We start from the raw sequence: 23,325 nt of genomic DNA on the forward strand, positions 1-23,325 counted from the left end.
TCTGCCCCTCCCCCCTCCCCCCAGCACTGGGGTTACAGACATGCAGTCTGGCTTCTTAACTGCACGCTGGGGATCTGAACGCAGGTCCTCATATTTGCATGGTGTGTACTTTATTGACTGAGCCATCTCTGTAGCCCAAGTCAGGGTTTTGTAGAGGAACAGAACTAACAGTGTGTATTGAGATATCAGAAGGAATCGGCTTATGTGATTCTGAAGGCTGAGAAATCCTATAATCTATTGTCTGAACTGGAGACCCAGGAACCCATGGTATAATTGCAGTCCACATCAGAAGGCCTGAGAACTAAGAAAGTGAGTGATGGAAATCCCAATTCAACGGTGCCCTTCTCCCTCTGCCTTTTGTTGTATGCAGATCCCAGTGTGGATTATGTGATACCCACATGCCTTGGGGTACGGAATTCACTGACTCAAACGCTAATCTCACTGAAGACACCCTATCAGACTGGGCCTAACTTGGGTTCTCTGGGACCCAATCAAGTTGACACTGAGAGCTGTTACCACTCTCCATTTCTTCCCGGGACTATACTGTAGTCTGTGTTGTGTTCGACCCAGGCCCGTGATCCTGCGAAAATTCTGATGCCTCAGTTTCCTAATCTGTCAAAAGCTATTCTGAAAGAAGTATTTCTGTGTTTGAAAGGGCCAGGTACTAGTTTGGCACTTTTTTTTTTTTTTTTTTTTTTGAGACAGGGTTTCTCTGTGTAGCTTTGCGCCTTTCCTGGAACTCACTTTGTAGCCCAGGCTGGCCTCGAACTCATAGAGATCCACCTGGCTCTGCCTCCCGAGTGCTGGTATTAAAGGCGTGCGCCACCACCGCCCGGCTAGTTTGGCACTTCTTATGAAGAAGTTAAATATGGTACAGGAGGAAGCTTGAAATTAAATATGCAAAGATCAAAGGCCAGGGTAGGACCTGGACCTGAGACACACTACAGCATCTGGCATCTGGATTTGCTTTGAGAGGCTCCAATCAAGTTTGCTAGGCTGGAAAAGGTGAAATAGAGGGGAGATATGTGCACAGTTGCATGAACTGAAGACTTGGGAAACTAAGAACAGTGTGATGTAGTATGGAGAACGTGCTGGGGAGTCCCAGCTGTGTGCGTCTCACGGTCCTGAAAAGCATCTCATCAGAAGGCAATAGGATTTCCATCTTAGGAGTCAGGAAAAAGGTACTTCCCAAAAACAAACTTTAAATCCAGAGAAAATACTCCCCATTAAAACTTTTTTTTCACCTTAGCCTCTGCAGTGAAGAAATTTGAAGCTGGGCGGCGGTGGTGCACGCCTTTAATACCAGCACTCGGGAGGCAGAGCCAGGTGGATCTCTGTGAGTTTGAGGCCAGCCTGGTCTACAGAGCAAGATCCAGGACAGGCACCAAGACTATGCAGAGAAACTCTGTATCGAAAAACAAAAACAAAAACAAAACAACAAGTTGAAATTTGTTTCCCAAGCTACAGTCCCTTTGGTTAAATAGATCATCTAAGGCACTCAAGGTTTGTTGCAGGCCAGTGTGATGGCACCGTGAGTAGAAGGGGTCACTGTGCTAGCCTGGTCAGCTGACTTCAACCCCCAGAACCCACGGTAGAGAGAACTGACTCCTGAAAGCCGTCCTCAGACCTCCCTACTCACCATCATGCTCATGCCCTCCCCCACCCACTAATAAAACATTCTAAAAATGTAAAGATGCATTTTCATGAAAGAAGCCATGATGTCACAAGTGCTGCATTATGATGTCATCACAGGATCCCTTTGGTGCCTGACCAAGACAGACAGTGTCCCGTTTTGAATCCAAATCATCTTGCTAATGAGGAACATTGGCAGGAGAGGGAGGAGACCACTCCAAAAGAGATAAATGCAGCAGGCAGAGGGCCAAACTCTGCATGGAGATCTTGAATATTCCACAGGATATTCAGCCAAAACCTGTCTCTTCGTTTTTCAGTAATGATCGATGACAGAGCGTAGGGTAAAAATAAACCCACTTCTGGTGTTGTTTCTGGCTGCTTCAGCGGGAAATAGCTTCAGTAACCTTCAGGGGACCGGGAGATGTTTGAGATTTGGATGCCTGGGCCTCTCCAGGGAGGCAGAGAAGGGAAGGCTAAGGGGCCCAAGTTCTTCACTTTGCTTAGTTCCAGTACAAATTTCATCAAGAGAAAGGCTCCCGTCCAGGCTGACAATTTAAAAATCTCTCCCAACTGTCAGTGTAAGGGCCCCTGTGCATTGGCAAGAGTGTACCTCCGCTCGGGAGGAGTTATCCTCCGATGCTCCCAGAATGCTGTGTCCATCTGAGGTGTAAATTCCACAGATGCCTCCGTGAACTCTGGAAAAAGCAGCCAGACCAGGATTGCTGGGAAGCCCTTAGCTCAGCTGTGTGGCTCTGTAACATTGTGGATGGCTAGTTTCTCTCATCTTTCAGCTGCATTTAGAAATGACAGACAAGCTGAAAAACCACAGCAGCCCAGTCAACTTAGAGGAGAATTACCCTGCTTCCTCCCTTTTGAGACAATCTCCTATTGTCCCTGCTAGCCCCAAACTCACCTCTTGGCTGAGGATGACTTGGAACTTTTTATACTCCTACACCCCCCTGGGGTTACAGTGTACCACCATCTTGGTTTATATAGTGCTAGGCAAGCACTCTACCAGCTGTCCTATCCATCCTTCCTATCCTTCCTTTCCTTCCTATCCTCCCTCCCTTCCTTCCTTCCTTCCTTCCTTCCTTCCTTCCTTCCTTCCTTCCTTCCTACCCTTCCTTCTTTCCTTCCTTTCTTCCTTCCTTCCTTCCTTCCTACCCTTCCTTCCTTCCTTCCTTCCTTCCTTCTTATCCTTCCTTCCATCCTTCCTTCCTTCTTATCCTTCCTTCCTATCCTATCCTTCCTTCCTATCCTATCCTTCCTTCCTTCCTATCCTATCCTTCCTTCCTCCCTTCCTTCCTATCCTTCTTTCCTTCCTTCCTTCCTTCCTTCCTTCCTTCCTATCTTTCCTTCCTTCCTATCCTTCCTATCCCTCCTTCCTTCCTTCCTTCCTTTCTTCCTTTCTTCCTTCCTTCTTCTTTTCTATTTATTTGTAACAGGGTCTTGCTATGTAACCTCAGGGTGACCTGGAACTACCTAGTAGACCATGCTGGCCTCAAACTTGCTGGAATCCTCCTGTCTCCGCTTAATCTAGTGCTGAGACTATAAACGTGGGCTGCCACACCCAGTCTCCTCCCCCCTTCACCTTCTTCCCTATTTAAGAAGATATAAGTCATTTTACCTTTACTAAAAAATTGTGGGTATAGCTCAGTAGTGGAGTGCATGCTTAACATTTGCGAGGCCCTGGGTTCCTTTTCCAGCACTCCCCAAATAAAAACACCGATCTTATGGATAGGTCTACGATTTAAGTAGAAAAACTGCCATATGTTTCTGCTGCTAGATTCTATATGTGCTGGGGATTGAACCCATGTCTGTGGGCATGCTATGAACTATATATGTAGAACAGTGAGCAAAGGTTTTATTTAAAAGAGCTGATGCCTGTAGAGTCAAGGCACTCAGGGAATGTTGTACTGACAGGGTCTTGTTAATTGATAGGTTTTTTTTTTTTTTTTTTTTGGTTTTGTTTTGCTCCAGCTAGAGAACCTCTGCTGGAATCTTCTGACAGTCCAGGATTATTTACATCTAATATAAAATGCACCCATCTAGTACAAGTCTTGTAGGTGGGTGATTCAGGGATTTTTTTTCCCTTTAAAATAATTTATTTTGTAATCCAAATGGAAAACAACCCCCCCCCCACAGCCAGATGTGACACTTAATAAAAAAATGCATATTATCAATACCGTATGTTTGTCGGCTGCCTTTCTCTTTAGGTTCCAAGTGCTTTTCAGAAATATCTCGCTGTCCCCATATGTTATTCCTGGCTAAAAAAAGGGCCAGGAAATGCCTGAAGTCAAGCAGAGTGTGAGATGTCAGAGGAGATCTTGGTTCTTTTATTTTTCACAACACCTTGCTCGGTTCTGTATTTAGCGCGCCCAACTCTGGGGCACAGGGTGGTGCCTCTCTTTAGACTAAGTCATGTTAAAACAAACAAACAAACAAAATCCATCTCTATTGTATCCTGCAGGCTGTTTCTCGCTGTAGCCCTAAGGCAAAAGCCTGAACAAGCAAACAGCTCTCACCAGGCAGACTGATGGAGCCAATTACTCTCTGACTAGCTTCCTGCATCACACTATCTGCAGTCAGTTACTAGCAGGGCACCAGCCCACTCACCAGCCACAGGATGCTAAGGCACAGTTCTGCGGAATCATGAATGAACCCTCGCTGTGAGACCGTATCACCTGGAGGGATGTCACACTGGTAGATTGCATTGGGAACTCTGGCTAATTAGGCTGTCTCTGACAAGTCCTCAGGACTTCAACCCAGACTTGAAGACCCCTTAAAGCTAGAAACTGAGATTCGTTACTGATGCCCAGTGTAGGAATTCAAGAGGCAGCTTCGGGACTTTCTCTGCAGCCATTGGTCTGAACTCCTTAAAGACATTCAGTATTTATTGAGGTTAAGGTGAAGTCATACCAAGGGCAGAAAAGTAACCACAGGGGCCCATCCTCCCTATTGGTGACAGAATCAGTGTAGAGTACTGCTCTGCTGCAAGTCCTGATTGTCACACTCATCAAAGCACTTAACATTGTCATGTTTGTCTAAAGGAGGCCTTTTCCCAAATAGATCTTTTAAGTTTGTCTAGGCTCATTGGCTGCTGACCCCCTGCCAGGCTCTCTAACACAACGCACAGCCTGCTGAAATCAGAGGCTAATGTGATACTTTTTTGGTGGTCATTAGCAGTGTTTGCCAAATATACTCAATCCTGTGTCCATGCACCTGCAGATTCAACCAACTGTGGATGGAAAATGTTTGTTCGTTTGTTTTTTTTTTTTTAATTGCATCTGTCCTGAACATGTACAGACCTTTCTTCCTTGTCATTATTCCCTCAGCAGTACAGTGTAACATCTATTTATGTAGCATTTACATCTTGTTAGGTACTGTAAGTCAACTAGAGTAAATGGGAGGAGTATGTGGGTCTTATGCAAATATTATGCCATAAGGAACTCTAGTATCCACAGATATTGGTATCCTGGAGATAGGAGGAAGATCCATGGACCGATCCCTGGAGAATGCCAAGGGATGGCTGTGTTTCAATCTCTCCATCTCCTGGGTACAAATGATAGGACTTGCCACTTTCTGGCTCCTATGTGTTGGGTGGGGCTATACAACCGGTAGCAGCCAATGACTTGTAAGTGGCAGTGATATGTGTCACTTTGGGGATACAACAATTAATTGCTAGTTCAAGACCTGAATTAGATTCCCTTAGATGTAGCAGCTCGTAGAGTCAGAGATTATGCTGCACTCAGGCCCCTAATCAACTCATGACAGATGTGAGAAAGAAATCTTTGTCATCATCACCCAGTATAATTTGGGGACTGGAATAAACTATGCTATTCTGAGGATTTCACCATTATTGGTTTGGGTTTTTTTTTTTTTTCATGCTTTTCCATCTTTAAATCCACACCTTACCCTTGTCTGCTTGGCAGCTTCTCTCTGGTCCTTCCAGACTGTCCTTATCAGGCATCTTTCCTGCACAGCTGCTTCTGATGCCTCCTGGATGCTGGCACTCTTCAGCCTGCACTGGCACCGATGCTGTGCGCATCTCTATCACTGCCTGTGCTAGGTACCTTCCTTGCTGCTGTGATGAATACTGGACAGTAGCAATGTAAGCAGGAGAGAGTTTACTTTAGCTCACCGCCCGAGCGAACAGTTCATCATTGTGTGGGAAAGCATGGGGGCAGGAGCATGAGCACATTGTATCTGAGGCTGGGAAGCTGAGGGAGATAGATGAATGCTTGCTTGTGTTCCGATGGCTTCCTCCTTTATATTCTGTCTGGGACCCCAGTCCATGGGATAGTGCCACCCACACTTGAGTGGGACATTCTTCCTTAGTCAAACTTTTCTGGAGATAACCCCACAAACATCCCAGGTATGGATTTCCATGGTGACTCTAAACCCCATGAAGTTGACAATGAAGACTGACCACCATGGAGATGATAGCTATTTTATTATTGCTATTTATGTACTTTTTTTTTTCCCTTTAGACTTTAAACATCTCCAGGGTAAGAACTGTACCCCACTCCTTTTCTATTCACAGTGTCTACTTTAAGCCACAAGCTCAGTGAATGCCTCCCAGGGCAATCGAGGCTCTCAGAAATGCTGAAGGACATAGCTGAGGCCTGCACCTCAGTGTTAGGCTGTCTGGTGATGTAGCTCAGTGGTAGAAGGTTTGCTTGCCTGTCATGTGCAAAACTTGCTTCGATCCTCAACCCTGCTCAAGGGAGGGGGGGGGGAGGACTTGAGGAAAGAAGTTTATAGTCCTTACGTTCCCAGGTAAAAGTAATATATACAGTGGTTTAATAATTTGATAAATTTAGCATTTGCCAAATTGTGGAAGATATTTGTTAAAACTAAATATTTTTTCTTGATCCAACATTATCATCTATATACTTCGATTACTTGAAAGAAAAAAAATTAAAATCATACTTTCTTCTTCTAATACTTACAATTTAGTTTTTTTAAATGGGAAAAGATTTTTAAAAGATGGGAGAGATGAACTTTTTGAGGGAAAACTTCCAAAGTGTTTTTTGTAAAGCCCCTAGAGAGCCAGGCGTGGTGGCATACACCTTTAATCCCAGTACTCGAGAGGCAGAGGCAGGTGGATCTTTAAGTTCCAGGACAGCCGGGGCTACACAGAGAAACCTTGTCTCAAAAAGCCAAATAAATAAATAAATAAATAAATAAATAAATAAATAAATAAATAAAAAGTCCCTAGTGGTTGTTTAAGTCTATCTGCTTACAAAATGAAGTAAAAAAAAGAAAAAAGAAAACAAAACTGAAAATGTGGCTTGGATAATAAAAATTTTCTTTATGTAGATGAGTATACAGATTTTCTTTTTTCCTTATTTTTAGAGTGATTTTTACATTGTAGAAGGAAACATTGTTAAATGTCTTTCGTTTTCATAGTGTATCCATGCAGATTAGCAATTCTATCTTCCTCAGCTATTTGGAATATACTATTAAATTCCAAAGTGTGGGCGGGAGAGGCGGCCTCGTCACATGCTTGCTGTGAAAGCATGAGGTCAGATCCCCAGCCCTGTGGGGTGGCCTATCTGTACAGTACAGGGGGATGGCACGGAAGCCGCTCTGTAGCTGGCAGCCAGTCAGTCTAGCAGAAACAAGCTTCAGCCTCAGTGAGGGATCTCGTCTCCAAAGATAATGTGGAGGCTGAAGAGATGGCTCCGTGGTTAGGAGCACTTGCTGTTCTCCTAAAGAGCTGAGATCTGCTCCCAGCACCCACACTGGGCATCTCAGAACTGCCTGTAACTCCAGTGGATCAGCCCTCTCTTTGGCCACCTCAGGAACAAGGTCACGTGGCGTAGAGTCACATAGACACACATAGATAAAAATAAAAAACTACACACAAAATAAGGGGGAGAAGTTTTGAGAAGTACACCAGACATCGGCCTCCTGGCTCCACAAGCACATATACACATGCATGTGTGCATACACACGTGTGCCCACATATGAACATACACATACAACACACACACACACACACACACCCCACAGCAAACGGGTAAGATTCTCAGTGCCTATAGCACATGATGTAAACGTTAGTTCCAGGTAGATAACCAGAGGAGATCCCATTTCTTAGGGCTAGCTCTCTACATGAGAGGCAGCAGCATATTTACTGTTCTTAATTCTAAAAACACATCTATGCGTATTGCTAAATGCACTTCATTGAGTTGTTAAGAATAGACTCTTAACTCTAATATGAACTGACAAGATCGTGTCTCAGTGCCAGTCAGCAGAAGAAGAAAATGCACATCTGGGAGAGAGTCGGGGAAAGTGTGCACTTTTCTTAGATCTAAGGCACGCAGACACAGGATAATGTCCTCTACGTAAATACCTAAGGGGCTATGTTTATTTAAAAGTCCCTTGTAGTTAAATAAAAAAAGAAAGGAAGAAAGGAAGGAAGGAAGGAAGGAAGGAAGGAAGGAAAGGAGGAAGGAAGGAAGGAAGAGAAAGAACCCTGCTTGTCATCTTGGGAGCAGCACAGTAGAGCTGGCCCTGGTGGTATGGGTGCTGGTGACAGGCCCTCTGGGCCATAAGAGCAGGAGAATTGGCCCCACCCCTTGCTGCCTGCTGCATTGGGTGAGCTAGCTGGGGCAGTGGTGGAGAGCTGGTGGGCTGACCAACCCAGCTACCACCTAGGCCTGGAACCAGGGCTCCGAGTTGGACCACCCAACATCCACTTCATCTATGAACTGCTGGAGCATGTGAAGGGGCCGTTCATGCAGACCCAAAGCTGCAGGATCTCCACAGCACAGGGTAACAACAGGATATCCAAGAGGAGTCCCAGTGAGGGCCCAGTATGGATAGTGTAGCAGCAGAAGCCAGAGGTCTCAAACCAGACAATGACTCATTGCAGTGAACACTTGCAAGTAAAGATGTATGGACAAAAGGGTTTGCTGGGTAACTCATGTGTCACATTACAGCTTCCATGATGAGATTTCTCCCTTCCTTTTATTTTTTTATTATTTATTTATTTATTTATTTATTTATTTATTTATTTATTTGGTTTTTCGAGACAGGGTTTCTCTGTGTAGCTTTGCGCCTTTCCTAGGACTCACTTGGTAGCCCAGGCTGGCCTCAAACTCACAGAGATCCGCCTGCCTCTGCCTCCCGAGTGCTGGGATTAAAGGCGTGCGCCACCACCGCCCGGCTCCCCCTTCCTTTTAAATCTTGTTATATTTTATTTTGTGGGGAGGTTGCAAGGGCAGAGGGTAGATATGAAGGGACAGAGAGATGAATAGGATCGGGATGCATGATGTGAAAACCACAAAGAATCAATAAAAGTAAAAAAAGAAAGAAAGGAAGGAAGGAAGGGAGGAAGGAAGGAAGGAAGGAAAATGAAACTTGGGAAAAGGTTTGGATAATAAAAATGTACCTCTGGAGATATAGTAATCTTATTTTGATTTTGACCTATAAATTCTCTCTTTTCTGTGTTTTTTCTTTTTAAAAGATTTTCGTATGGTTCCTGCTGTCAGAGGCTCTGTGGTGTACTGATTGAGAGCATGGCTCTGGAGCAGGCTGCTAGGTTTCTTTAACTCGTGCTATGTGACCTGAGACATGTGACTTACCTTTACCAAGTCTTTGTCTCTTTCTCTGTAGAAGGGGAATGAAATGACTTCAGAATGTGACATGGGCATTAAGAACTGAAGACTGGCAAAGCATTTAGACCAGGGCCTGTTGCATAATGTGAACTCAACTATTATTGTGAAGTTCCTATATTACAAGTCCCTTCCTTGGGGATTTAATTTTATCCATATATTGTTGTTCTTGTGGTGTGTGTGTGTGTGTGTGTGTGTGTGTGTGTGCAGGTCTGTGTGTGTGTGCACACAGGTGTGCATGTGCATCTGTGTGTGTGTATGTGTGCATGCAGGTGTGCATGTCTCTGTGTACACACAAGGGTATGCCTGTCTGTGTGTGTCTGTGCACATGCAGGTGTGTGTGTGTGTGTGTGTGTGTGTGTGTGTGTGTGTGTGTGTGTATGGGGATCCAGAGGTTGATGTCTGGTGTCTTCCTCAATCACTCTTCACTTTACTTATTGAGATAGGGTCTCTCACCAAACCTGGAGCTCACCAAGTTGGCTAGGCTGGCCAGCTGGTAAGCCTTGGCATCCCCAGCACTGGGATTACAGGTACGCACTACCATGCCCAGCTTTTTCGTGTGGCTTCTGGGGGGAATTAAACTCAGATCCTAATGCTTACATGGTAAACACTCCTCAGCCCAGCTTTATTTTATAATTACAGGTACATCTTTGAAACTGTATTATTTACTTTAGGTCTGTGGTGCTATAGATCACACCTGGGGCTTTATGCATGCCAGGCAAGTAAAGCACAGCTGAACTCCTGTCTCTAACCCTAGTCACCGGCTGTTACCAGGCATGGGCGTTAGAAAGCCTGCAAAAGGGCTGGGTCTGGGGGCACCAGCCTGTAATTCAACCACTGAGGAAGCTGAAGCAGGCCATCTGTAAGTTCAAGGCCAATCTGGGAAACTTAGTGACAGCCTATCTTAACAATATTAAGTATGGAGGCTTGGTGGTTGAGATGGCTAGTGGTTGAGAGGGCACATCTTTGACTCCCAGCACAGAAATAGTGCTCATGCCCATCTGTAACTCCAGTTCCAGGGGCTTTGACACCCTCTTCTAACCTTGGCAGGCACCAGGCACGAATGTGATACCCATACACACATGCAGGCAAACATACACATAAAATGAATCTAAAAAACATTGTTTTTTTTTTTAAGCAGTGAAAAAGAAAGTGAATTACAGCTCAGTAATAATACCTAAAAAAAGAAAAGTCTGCAACAGGATGATATGTGGATACAGAAATATAAATGTCTATCTTCATAATACATGTGAATTGACTTTTTAAAGAAAACTCAAGTATCTCTTTGGAGATAAGTCCATTTTTATCAGGACATTTGGTATTGGTCATCCATATATTCTTGTTTTATTTGTTTTCTTCCTCCCTTCTTTCTTTTTCCCCTCCAGGTTAGGATCAACCCCAGGGCCTTACATATGCCAGCCAAGTGTTCTTCCCTTTGCCCCTTCAAAGATTTGTGTTTATTTTTATGTATGGGTGTGTTGCCTGCATGTACGACTGTGACCACGTGTGTGCCTGGTGCCTGCAGTAGTCCAAAGAGGCGTCAGATCCCCTGGAACTGGAGTTATGGAAGGCTGTGAGCCTCCAGGTAGGTGCTGGGAATGAAGCTGGGTCCTCGGCGAGAGCAGTGATTGCTCTTAACTGCTGAGCCATCTCTCCAGCCTCTGATTAATACATTTTTAGGCAAAGCAAAACAAACAAACAAACAAACAAACAAAACAAAACCCAAAACCAAAACCTATTACATTTTAAGAGATAAAGTAATAGTACTGTGGATAAGCTTTTCATCATATGAAAACATATACTGATTTAGACGGTCTAAGAATCATCTGTCTAGTTGATGCCATTGGCCTATCTACAAACTATTTTGAATTCCACTCAAGCACATGCACAAACCAGTGGAAGACCTGGAACTGGGGCCTCATTTCTGGTTTCTTTCTTTCTTTTTTTTTTTTTTTTCCTTTTGGTTTTCAAGACAGAGTTTCTCTGTCCTGAAACCCGCTCTGTAGACCAGACTGGCCTCAAACTCAAAAAGATTCAACCTGCCTCTGCCTCCCCAGTGCTGGGATGCAGGTGGGGTGGGACCACCACCACCTGGCTTCATTTCTAGTTTCTAATTCTTTCCATCATCCAGCTTGCCTAGCTGGCGTATCAAGTTAGGTGCAATAGTCTGAAAAGGGGTAATTTAGCAATTTTCAAATTTAATCTGAGCATTTACTTTAGGGTAGCATAATCTTTCTTTCTCCAATACCATTTTCTCAGTACTCAACCTGGGTCATATAAATTAGGGGTTAGCTGGAAAGTTTGAGTGTAAAATTAGTAACCCTTTAATGATGGGTCATTAAAATGCCTTTTCCTTGAGCTCTTTAACTAAACAAATGTTAAGGGCTTTAAGAAAATATAAAGACTTTGAACCTCTGTTACTCATCATCCCATCACTATAACAAATACCAGATGGGCCAAGGGTGTAGCTCAGTGGCAGGTGCTTGGCACTTGTGAGGCACTGGCTTCAGTCTCCAGCAGCAAAACCAAAGCTAAAACAAAACCAACCAACCAACCGACAGACCAACCAACCAACCAACCACCACCACCACCACCAAAAAAAAACCCAAAAAAACAACAAAAAAAAAAACAACCCATGCAAACAACAAACAAAGAAAGGGAGAGAAAAGCCCCCAAACACATGAAATGATAAACTTGTATTACTATAGAATCTATGTGGCCCACGGTTGTGTATACCAGTTCTCCCTCTGGCCTTGGCTAAGGCACATGTCATGTTAGAAGCACTGTGTGCCTTTGGTTAGGAGGCAGGAAGAAGAGGCCTGTATTTCATATTGTTCTTCAAGATTATACCTCCATGACCTAAAGTACTTCCATTAGGTCCCACTGCCTCTCAGTAATGTCACAGTAGGGACCAAGGCTTTAAAACATGGGCCTTTGCAGTACCTTTATCATTCAGACTATAGCAGAACTCAAGCCTTAGTAATCTAAATATATGACAAAGCTTTTTTTTTATAAAAGATTTTATTTTTATTTTTTTATTTTGTGTGTATTGGTGTTTTGTCTGCATGCATGTCTGTGTGAGGGTGTCAGAGCCCTTGGAACTGGAGTTACAGACAATCGTGAGCTGCCGTTCGGGTGCTGGGAATTGAACCTGGTTCTCTGGAAGAGCAACCAGTGCTCTTAACTGCTGAGCCATCTCTCCAGCCCTCGGTCAAAGCTTTTGGAAATAGAGTTGTGGAGTAACTGACACCTGCTGACTGACAGACTGTAGTTTATTGAGAATAGACTTAGGGAGGCAATCCAGAAGGGAACAGCAGCTGCCAGTTCTTCCACCAGAAAAATGTGGAAGGAGAGGCCAGCTATGTTGGAGGAGAGTCTGAACACTGGCCCTCTAGGAAACAGAATTGTGATGTTTACAGGACTAAGGTTAAAATATTCTTTAATTTTTTTTATTTAAAAATATTATATATATGGGTGCTTTGCTTCCATGCATGTCTGAGTACCACACGCATTCAGTGCCCACAGAGGCCAGAAGAGGGTGTCAGATCCCCTCGGACTGGAGTTACAGAGGGTTGTAAGCCACCATGTGGGTGCTGGGAATTGAACCCTAATCCTCTGGAAGAGCAGCCAGTGCTCCTAACCACTGAACCATCTCATCTCTCCAGCCCCTGAAGCATTCTAAAAGGATGAAAGGTTTGATTTTTAATTGCTCTTTCCAGGATCAAGAGCTTTTGTTTATTTTACATGGCACCTGGTAAGGGAGAAATGAAAATAATCCAGCCTAAACGAATGTGCCTTTGGCATTTCCATTGTCTACAAGCCACTGGATCTGCTCTTCTGGGTGTGATTTTGCCAGCTCTCTATTAAAAAGCTAGTCCCCACCCCCCTCAGGAATCTAGTCCAGATGGAAATAGCTTTTTACCAATGAACCAACATCATTATGGAGTTTGGACAAGAAAGCAAGCTTCTTCACAGTATTGCTACCAGCAAAACAAGTATCAAATAGTGAGCTTAGGTCTATTTCTTTATCTACTCCACACTGCTTTATGGAACAGTCACCAAGTATAAATTACAGTGAATCTATGTTGGTAATACAGGCAGTGATGGGAATGCCAAGAGCCTGGCTCTCCAGGAGCTTGTGCAGTCCGATAGGAAAAGACACGCCTCGGGTGTGTGTGTGTGTGTGTGTGTGTGTGTGTGTGTGTGTGTGTGTGTGTGTCCATATGCTCCAGTGTATGCACACACATGTAAAGGGCAAAGGGCAACCTCAGGTGGCACTCCTCGTGGACTACCCACTTCATTTCTTCTTCTTCTTCTTTTTAAATCATCTCTTCCTGGCCTAGAAATCACCAAGAAGGTTAGGCTGACTGGTTGGTTGGCTACTGTACCCCAGGATCCACTTATCCCCACCTTCCCAGCCTTGGGATTACAAGTGTTTGCTACCACATCTGGTATATTATTATTATTATTGCAAAAAAAACACCAACAATAAAAAACCAACACCAAACCAACCAACCAACCAACCAACCAACCAACCAACCAACCAACCAACCAACCAACCAAAACAATACCAAACCTAAAACCCCAAACCCACCTGGATTCTGAGATCAAAGTCAGGTCCTCACATCTGCAAGGCAAGTACTTCACTTACTGAGGCACCTCCCAGGCTCTTCCCGCTACTTTTCCTTATACTTTGATTTTTCCTGTGAAATTGTCTCTTTTTGATGGGACAAAGGAAGAGAGGGAGGAGAAAAAAAACAAAAACAAAAACAAAAACAAACAACCAGGAAGGGGGATGGGAGAGTGTCAGCTGTGCTCGAAGTTGACTTCTGCTTGTCCTTACTGCATATCTCTGTATAGAGTTCATATATATGGGGATGCTGTATGCTCTGGACTATGGGGACGTCTCCATCTTTGAGAGAAGTTCCTTAATTCTTTCTTTCTTACATACTGAGTTTGTAGGTTCTTTTCTGGTTTTGCAACAGCAACCGTAGTCATGTAGGCATAATAGCATTCTGAGGTTAGTCCCAGAAGATTATAATGAAGCTGCAAAATTCCTATGGCCTAGTGACCTCTAAACCAGTCATACCATCGCAGTGTGACCCATTACTCACGTGTTTGTGGTAATGGTGGTGTAAACAGACTCACAGAGCTGTACCTTGCCTAGAAGTACTACAGACACCATTACTTAAGTAAATAATGCCTGATGATAGATGATTCTTACTGCTTTATCTATTTACTGTGTTGAATTTTTTTATTCTAGAACACGTTCCTTCTACTTGTGAAAAGGAGTTGACTGTAAGTCAGTTTGTTATCTTATGCTGGCAGCACCCTCTTCTGTCTATCTTGTGTTAACTGTTCCTCTTGATTGCATCATTTTGTCTTGTGCTAGATTTAATTTCACGTTTTGTTCATTTTGGTCCTAGGAGCAATAGGCGGTTTCTCCCCCCACCCCCACAATGTGTGTGTGTGTGTGTGTGTGTGTGTGTGTGTGTGTGATCCCACAGGCTGGGTGTGTAGTAGGCTACACTATCTAGGCCTGTGTAAATACACTTAACATGATGATCATACAGCCACTCAGGTGTCCCCCTTTCTGCTCTTGAGCTAACGGACACTGAAAGGTGGAAAACGGCACTCAGACTCCAGGGAGAGATGGTTTGTCTTCTGACCTCCTTGGGGGTCACCAGAGAGCTTGAAGGCAGAGCCTCTGGCCAGTCCGACCCAAAAGGGAGGTGATGGGGGAAGATTCTTTTTCTGAAAGCAGATTCACACCTCCCCCTTCTCAAATTGGAACAGTCCTGGGAAAATGGGACAGGTGTCCCTAATCAAGAGACAGGGCTGTTTACTCAACTCAGCAGAGCGGCCCTCGGGGAGAGGAAATCTTGCTACAAAGAAAACTTAAATTTTCCGATCCAGAGGTTGTCCCTGCCAGTGGCAGGCCACAAGACCAGGGAACCCTGCTGGCTGTCCTTGTCTAACAGGTGAATAGCTGGTCAAGTCAAAGTTCATTCTGAAGATCAGAGGCCCGAGGAAATTCTTTGTTTCTTTGCCTCTGCTACCTACTAAGTAAGCCCTCTGCGGGGTACGCGGGTGGGGGAAGGAGGTAAGGAAAGGCACCAGACGCTGCCCTTCCACAGAATCACTAGGTTTTGGCCACAGCCGCAGAGCATCAGGAAGGAGCAAAGCGAGAAAGAGCAAACCAGAAGGGTTTAAACACTAGCCAGCCCAATCACTCCAGTCCTGGGCTAGGCCAGCCATGGTGTCCCGCATTCACCCGTCACTTGGCCGCCAAATATCTCCAGGAGTTTTGCTTCCAAAGAGACCACCAGGCAAGGATTTGCCTACCCTAGGAGTGCCTGTCCCGTACACTCGGAGGCTCCCTTTAGCGGTCCCGAAATTGACCTGAGGCCGATTTTGGTGCAATGCGAATTAGCTCCAGCAGCGGTGTCAGGAGGAGACTGCCGAGCTCTGGGAGCGCCGGCTTGGGGCAAAGCTGGGACCTGGAGTCAACGCCCGCCGGCCGCTGGCTCCATCCAGGCCTCCGCCCATTGCCTTGACAACCAGCTCCCACCCTCCCTCCGGCACAGCAGGCTTGGGCCACCGGCTTTGGGCATGCGAAGGCGCCCCGCCCTGGGCGCCCGGATTCCGTGAGCCGCGCATCTCCACCTTGCCGGGAGCTTCCGAGCGCCACGCAGAGGCGCCCCCTCCTGCCCGAAGAGGGAAAGCCCGGGCGCCCCCAGCCTTGACTTCATAATAAAGCTCCCCAAAAGCTAGGGCTCCCCCGCGCGTTTCAGCGCCCTGCACCTGCCGGGTTCCCCTACCGGTCCTCGCTGGGGGACTCAGGGTGCGCGGACAGCCCAGGAGCGTGCGTCGCCCCGTGGTCAAGTGCAGCACCCCGGCGCCCAGGGCACGGCGCTCGTGGGGAGGGGAGCGGGACATCCCCGAAGGCCGCCTCGCGGGAGGCGGGGAGGCTGCCGGGTGCACGGGGAGGGCGGGGAGCCCGCGGGAGGAGGCGGGCTGGAGGAGTGGGGCGGGCGGCGGGGAGGGAGCAGGAGCCAGGCAAGAAAGTAGCAGAAAGTGAGGCTGGCAGGCGGCGGCAGAGGCAGGAAGTCTGTGCCGGAGAGCAGCAGAAATTAGAGCCAGGGAGGGACCGCGGCGGCAGCAGCCAAGGCGAAAGAGGAAACTGCCAAAGAGGAAGCTCTGCCGCAGCCCGAGTCTCCCTGCGCTCCGCATCCTCGGGCTCTGCATCCCCGCGCCCAGCATCCCCCTGCGCCCGCGCCGCGCCCCCGGCGCCCCTCCCCAGCGCACCCCCGGTAGCCCCACCGCGCTAGTCTGCCATGGCCCGGGAGAACGGCGAGAGCAGCTCTTCCTGGAAAAAGCAAGCGGAAGACATAAAGAAGATCTTCGAGTTCAAGGAGACCCTCGGAACGTAAGTGGGTGCTGGGGACCAGAGGGTGGAAGTGGCATCGGTGGCGGCAGCTTTGCATCGGCGGCTCCTGCTGCTGCCGCCGCCGCCACCACCACCGCGGCAGAAATTGACTGGTCGCTGCGTGTCCTCATTGTCCCATGGTTCGCTCTTGCGGGGACCCTCTGCGCCCACGGGTGACACCTCTCCTGGGCGGGGGAGGGGAGCGCTGGGCGCGCAGAGAACAGCCCACGCGGGCGGGCGACTTTCCATTTCCCTTGCCACCACCGCCCTCCACCGATTTTCTCCCCACGCGTGACTGTGGGCTGAGTATGGTGGATCTCGTTGATCGCTGGCTGTGTGCACTTACCGTATGTATGGGCGCACTGGGTCGACGAAAGTGATCACGAGGAAATTAAGCTTTTGGTCCTGCCCTTACATCATATAATCCTATGGAATTGACATATGCGCGTACTATGTGTAGGCAAGACTTTGGATGGCCTCAGGATGGTGAGAGGGAAGAATTTCGCAGTATTCAGAGTGACATGTGGGCAGAGCCTGATCTGAGTGTATATTTCACATAGGGTCAGCCGCACGCACTGGGATGCATGTCCGGGTGAGAGGAGGGTTAAGTGAATCTTTAGAGGCGGTTCTCTCCGCGGCTTCACGTAATGTAGTCTCATGCTTGATGGTTACATCTCAAGAAAGCAGAAATAATCAAAAGTGTGTGTCATCAGTGCTCTGAACATGTGCCTCTCAGCACAGCTGCAGTTCCCTTCCTGCGCATGAGTTGGTTTTGTTTTGTTTTGAAGCGCCTCAGATAGGTACAAGGGCTGTGAAAGAATTCAGCGCTGCCAAATGAGTCTGAAGTTCAAGTCATTTTCTCCCCCTACTTGATCAGCTTCTGGATTTGATCAGTAACTGTCCATACAGATACAGTTACACACGGGCTGCCCGAAATGAGCGTTTTGCTGGGGTTTAGGAGGTGTTGGTGACACGGAGAAAAGAGGGGGTGTTTCCCGGGCATGTCTGTGTGGCTGGGTGCTTTTCTGTCTTTCCTTATGCCGTCTCAACCTTCCAATTTCTGCACTTGCTTTGCTTTTCCAGGACCCCATTTTTAAAATCTGCTCTAAGCTCAGAGTTCCACAGCGAAATATTGCTAATGATTTCCCTTCATGCCTCCCCCCCCCCCCGTCCCCACCTGCAGTGGGTCCCCCAGAGAGAAGTTGTAGGGTGACATTCTCAGCTGTGCTCCCAGATTCCTGGGGCCAGCCTGTGCAGTGTGCTGAGCTCTAGAACAGGGTCACCCTGCTGCTGCTGCTGTGCACCAGGGAAGGCATCTCTGTGCACCTACTTTGTGTCTTTGTGGAAATAAAACAAGGGGGCTTTTAGCTTTTCAGTAAAGAGGGTTAAGCTTTTAACTTTCCCAGTTAAGAGGATACGCCTGGTCCCAACTTTTCAAAATTGTAGTTTAGGATTGAGGTTGTGACTTTGAGATACTCAAGTTAACAGGCAAACAGAAATGTACCTTCTGCTTGTCTGTCAGGGACCTGGCACGTGGTTGGAGATTGAGGAATACCCTCCTGTGTGAACAGATCCCCTTACATGTCTTTTACCTGCAGGAACCCGTTGCCTGCAGCCTTCACGTAACAAAAATCTCCCTTCACTGACTGTCCTCACTGGCAAAGCCAGGCGCCATGCCTGCACCTCTGCAGTGGCCAGGCTGCTGAGAGGGAGCCAGCTTCGAGCAGATTGTACTGTGTAGCGTGCTGCTTGGGTTCACTGGAGTGACGTCCATTTCTGGGAAGGACAGAGCCTTGACTTCATGCTGACCCGAGCTCAGGCAGAACAGGTTCATGGACTTGAGCTGTGCTTCTGTGAGCTGGTTCTTTCCTAGGGTCCCTTCTGTTTGAAAATACTTCTTTGCAAAGAAACTCTGGTGTAATGCTGATAGGGTACCTAGGCTGATACTAGAAATACAATGATCAAGATTAAAAAAAAATGAATGACATAATAGTATTGACAATTATGGTGGCATTCTTTTTTTTTTTTTTTTTTTTGAGCTGAGGATTGAACCCAGGGCCTTGTGCTTGCTAGGCAAGCACTCTACCACTGAGCTAAATCCCCAACCCCTGGCATTCTTAAAAGTATATTAAGCACTAGGTATTTATTCTAAGTTTCTTGTGTGTATTAATCCGTTTTAACTCACACACACAAAATTCATGACATAATTATGTAGTGCTACCCATAATTTCCAGACGAAGAAACTGAGGTATGAGAGAGACCGTGAGCTAACAAGCTAGCTACTAAGTGATGGAGATAATGTTCAGAGCTAGCAGAAGAGGTGCATGTGTGTGCACATGTGTGTTGGAGTGCACGTGGAGGCCAGAGGTCGACACTGGATGTCCCCTTCCTTTGCCTGCTGCCTTACCATTTGTAGCGGGGTCTTAGATTGAACTTGCGGCTTATCCATTTGGCTAGAGTAGCTGCCAGTGAGCTTCAGGGATTCAACTGTACTGGGATTACAGATGAGGGCGGCCATGCCCAGCGTTTATGTGGGTGATGGGAATGCAAATTCAGGTCCTCATGCTCCTGTGGCAGACCCTTTCCTTACTGAGGCATCTTTCTATTTCCAGAACAACTCTCCGTGATCCTCAATGCTGTTCAGCTACTTTATAGCCTAAAAATGATAACTTAACCTGAGAATAGGGAATGTAGCTGAGTAGTAGAGTGTTTACCTACCATGTGTGAGGCCTGGGTTACATCTCAGGACTACAAATAATTATAAAAAAAGGTTTTCATATACAGAAAGCCACTTTTAATAAGGACACACATAAGAGACTATTATGAATAACCTCCTATCTAAATATGCAAGGACTTCAGAGTTCTTGGATCATCACCATTGTATCATCTCCCTAAACTTGCTAGAAGTGGTCCCAAGTTTAGGATGTCTGGCTCACCCTGAGCCAAGTCTAGTGACCTTGGCCTAAGTCTTACTGTAGAAGTTACTTTCTGTCCCTTCGGTGTGGGTTTTATATCTAGAATTTTTCTCTTATTTATAATGAAGTCCAGCAGGAATCAGAGGCATAGACAACAATAATTGAATAATTGGAGTCAGTGCCCAAAGATCCATGTAGCTCCAGTCATACTGTTCCCCACACTTTTACCAAATATCTTTAAGATCCTAAGGCAGGAAAGCCCTGCTAGAAACTGGTCAAAATGCTTTTGAAATAAAACATTGTAAAAAAGCAAACAAAACAAACCCAGAGGAGGATTCAGTAGCAGGCTTTGTAATCCTGTATCTGGCAGTCTAATCTGGTATCTCTCCTCATAGGCTGGAAGGTCTAATGTTAGAAGCAGAGGGTCAGGGCCTTTTGTCAGTGTGCTTAGAGGGACCTTGCTGAGTAGGGGGCCCAGCAAGTGGTAACTAGATCAGGAGGGTTGAAGAGGAGATGGAGGGAGGGGAGAGGGGCAGGCTCCTGGATGGCTATGTCTAATGCACCTTCAAGTCAGGCCCCAGGAAATGCTATCAACCCCTGTGCTTCACTTCAGTCTCCTGCAAAGGGGGATCCCAGAACCTAACTGTATCTCTGAGTGAGGTGGTGAGACTTAATTACTGTTTATTAATCAACAACATGTTTTCAGATCCTTGGCACACAGTGAGAGCAAATAAATGTTGTGTAACAGCAAATTAGGAATGGTAAACATTTCTGTTGGCACGTTTGCCAGGCTGTTAGAGCCATCTCTGCTGGAGGTGTGTGTGTGTGTGTGTGTGAGTGTGTGTGTGTGTGTGTGTGTGTGTGTGTGTGTGTGTCTGCATCTATGTGCAGATGCATGCATATGTGCACATCACATGTAGGTGTGTAGGGCAGAGAACAATCTTGGCTGTTTTTCCTCAGGCCACAACCGCTGTTTTATTGTTTGTTTGTTTTTTTTGAGACAGTGTCTCCCACGGGTCTGACCTCACTAACAAGGCTAGGTTGGCTGGTCAGCAGCCCTAGGAACCAGCCTGTGGTCTGCTTTTCCAGCTGGCTTTCAAGTACATGCTGCCATGCCTAGCGTTTTATTTCTATTATTTTTAAAATTTTAAAAATGTGGGTCCTGGGGATTGAACTCAGGTACTCAGGTTTGCAAGGCAAACGTTTTACTGACTGAGCTACCTCCCTAGCCCCAGAGATATCCTTAAGCACCTTCTGAAAAAAACAGAAACTTCACGTCCAGCATTTGGAGAAGGATATGGAAGGTTTTCAAATGCCCCGACAACTCAGTATTTTGTGGTTCACTTGTATCTGGAAGGCATTTCTAATTGTTGTTCCCCGGGGTTTGCCTTGTGTGACTACGTGCACCTATTTGGAGGGCCATTTTGCATGTGTGTGTGTGTGTGTGTGTGTGTGTGTGTGTGTATGTATGTATGTGTGTGTGTGTGTGTGTTCATGCAGGTGAGTGAGCACGTGTGTTTTCATGCACATGGAGGCTAGAGGTCAACCTTGGACCCTGGCTTTTGAGACAGGGTTTTTCATTGGCCTGGAGTTCACCTCTTTGCTGGGTTAGCCGGTCTGTCTCTACTTCCCCAGTGCTGGGCGATGGAGCATAATGCCCAGCTTTTTTTTTGTTTTTTTCGAGACAGGGTTTCTCTGTGTAGCTTTGCGCCTTTCCTGGATCTCGCTCTGTAGACCAGGCTGGCCTCGAACTCACAGAGATCCTCCTGCCTCTGCCTCCCGAGTGCTGGGATTAAAGGCGTGTGCCACCACCGCCTGGCAATGCCCAGCTTTTATGTGGGCACTGGGGATCAAACTCAGGTCCTCAGGCTTGTGCAGCCAGCATTGTAACCAACCAAGAAGTTTCCCCAACCCCATGGAGGGACATTTTTATGGCCATTCAAGCAGAGGCTGGAACAGTCCAGGCCAGCTGCTTTCCCGAGTAGAGGGAGTGGCAATGGGTCTTTTCCATTACCCAAGTGCCTGCTGGGGGCCGCTTTAGGAGGAGAATAAATGGATATTTCCTACCTGTCTCATCCTTACACTGCTGAAATTGCTCAATAAATACACCTGTTGAGGACAAAAGTAATTGATTTGTCTGCAACCCTAGGTGGGAAATAGATTTGCCTCTTCTTTTGGTGGTGGTGGGGGTGTCTGTGTGTATAAAGAATGCAAAACTCCTTGGGGGTAGTTTGCATATTTGTACTTCTGGTTATCTGCGGATTCTGAGATCAGTCAGATTTTTTAGAATTTTTTAAAAGATCATTTGAAAGATTAGAAAGAGAAGGAGGGATGTGAAGCCTGGGTCTCTCTGGGAGGCTAACCCAGCTGCAGTATTTGCTGTTAGTTTGGATTTCTCTGTTTGTTTGGAGGCATGATAAATATTCAGTTTATGCATCTAAGATTACCCCTGGAATACCTGCTATGTGCTAGGCAAATTGAAAAGAGATGAAGAAGTCCAGCTAAGGCTGGGAGGGAAGTGAGAGGGGAAGGGGAGGGGCTAAGGAAGTGATGGATGGGCTTGCTTTAGCTTGGGCTCCGGATTGGAGGGGCTTGAGCAGAGGAGTGATGCTTGGCTTTGCTGTGGTGAGTGCTGACTGTCAGCCTCAAGGGCAAAAGTGGAGAGACCAGGAACCTTCTACTACTGCACCCTAGGTGAGTGGAAACAGTGCTGCAGGATGGGGGAGCGGTCGTGGGGTTACACACTCTGGCGCTCCTATGTGTGAGCTTACTGGGGTCTGGGAAGTGGAATTGTGGGCTAGAGTTCTTCCCCAGAGGAACTAATGAATGGCTGGGTCTCAAGTCCCAGTCTGTGGTTTAAGCTTGTCAACTGAGTGCTCAGTAATTACGCTTGGTTGGTGTCAGGCCAATACACACTCTCGGGAGGACGCGAGGGGTTAACTTGTTGAACCTTCCTTTGCCTGGGTCTCCATAAATCCCTCTAATCTTTCCTTTCCCCAGATAAATCTCCTCAAATCCTGTCCAATCTCTCTTCTCCCTCCTTTCTTCCTCTCCCCTCTCCAAAGGCTTAGGTGGTAGATCAGCGGGGAATTGTTATATTATTGGTCAACTTGCCTGAGGGTGTCAGGCTCCTGGACCTCAAGTCTGAGTTCTTACAGCTCTGATTTCACAGGAGTCAGCAGGGAACCCAGAGTCCATTGGATTCACATTCCTTTAATTAATGAAGGAATTTCTAAAAGGTGGCTAACACAAGCCCGGTGGCAGAGTCAGGCTGGCCAGGGTTCTTTTCTGACCCACTATGGCCAATTCAGGGTTATGTAGTTAAAACAGGAGGACACGTGGACTCTGGGAGGGATGCCAACATTTTTTTTTTTTCCCTCAGTCCATGTCGGTTATGCCCTTTTGACTTCCTGTGGTGCTAGATAGCACTTCTTCTTCTGGCTGGCTTTTCATTAGATTCTATAGGATTTTTTAAAAGAAGCTTTATTGGACAATGTATATACAATACATACAAAGTTCATCCTTCGGCTCTAATCACACCAAGAATAACCTCCAAGTGCATGCCACAGGTCAAGTTCATTGTGTGGCAGACCACATTGATTCCATGACTTCAGCTATCAGATCTCTGCTATGATGCGGTGTGTTTCACCAGGACTAAAGTTAATGAAGGGACACCCCCCCCATCCCCACCCCATGTGTGTGCCTGTCCCCCTAGTTTAAGAGACAG

At 46.5% G+C, this 23,325-nt stretch overlaps 1 protein-coding gene across 2 annotated transcripts in view; it reads left to right on the plus strand.

Annotated features, from left to right (window-relative positions):
* The first annotated feature begins 16,368 nt into the window (after positions 1 to 16,368).
* Camk1d (calcium/calmodulin dependent protein kinase ID) overlaps positions 16,369 to 23,325 on the plus strand; it is a 415,689-nt gene continuing 408,732 nt past the window's right edge. For both annotated transcript variants that reach the window (XM_059263561.1, XM_059263562.1), the window contains exon 1: positions 16,369 to 16,683. In XM_059263561.1, coding sequence (XP_059119544.1) covers positions 16,592 to 16,683 — 92 coding nt within the window. In that variant the 5' untranslated portion in view covers positions 16,369 to 16,591. The remainder of the gene's footprint in view (positions 16,684 to 23,325) is intronic.

This window comes from Peromyscus eremicus, chromosome 5 (genome assembly GCF_949786415.1).
Source record: "Peromyscus eremicus chromosome 5, PerEre_H2_v1, whole genome shotgun sequence".
Classification (NCBI taxonomy): domain Eukaryota; kingdom Metazoa; phylum Chordata; class Mammalia; order Rodentia; family Cricetidae; genus Peromyscus; species Peromyscus eremicus.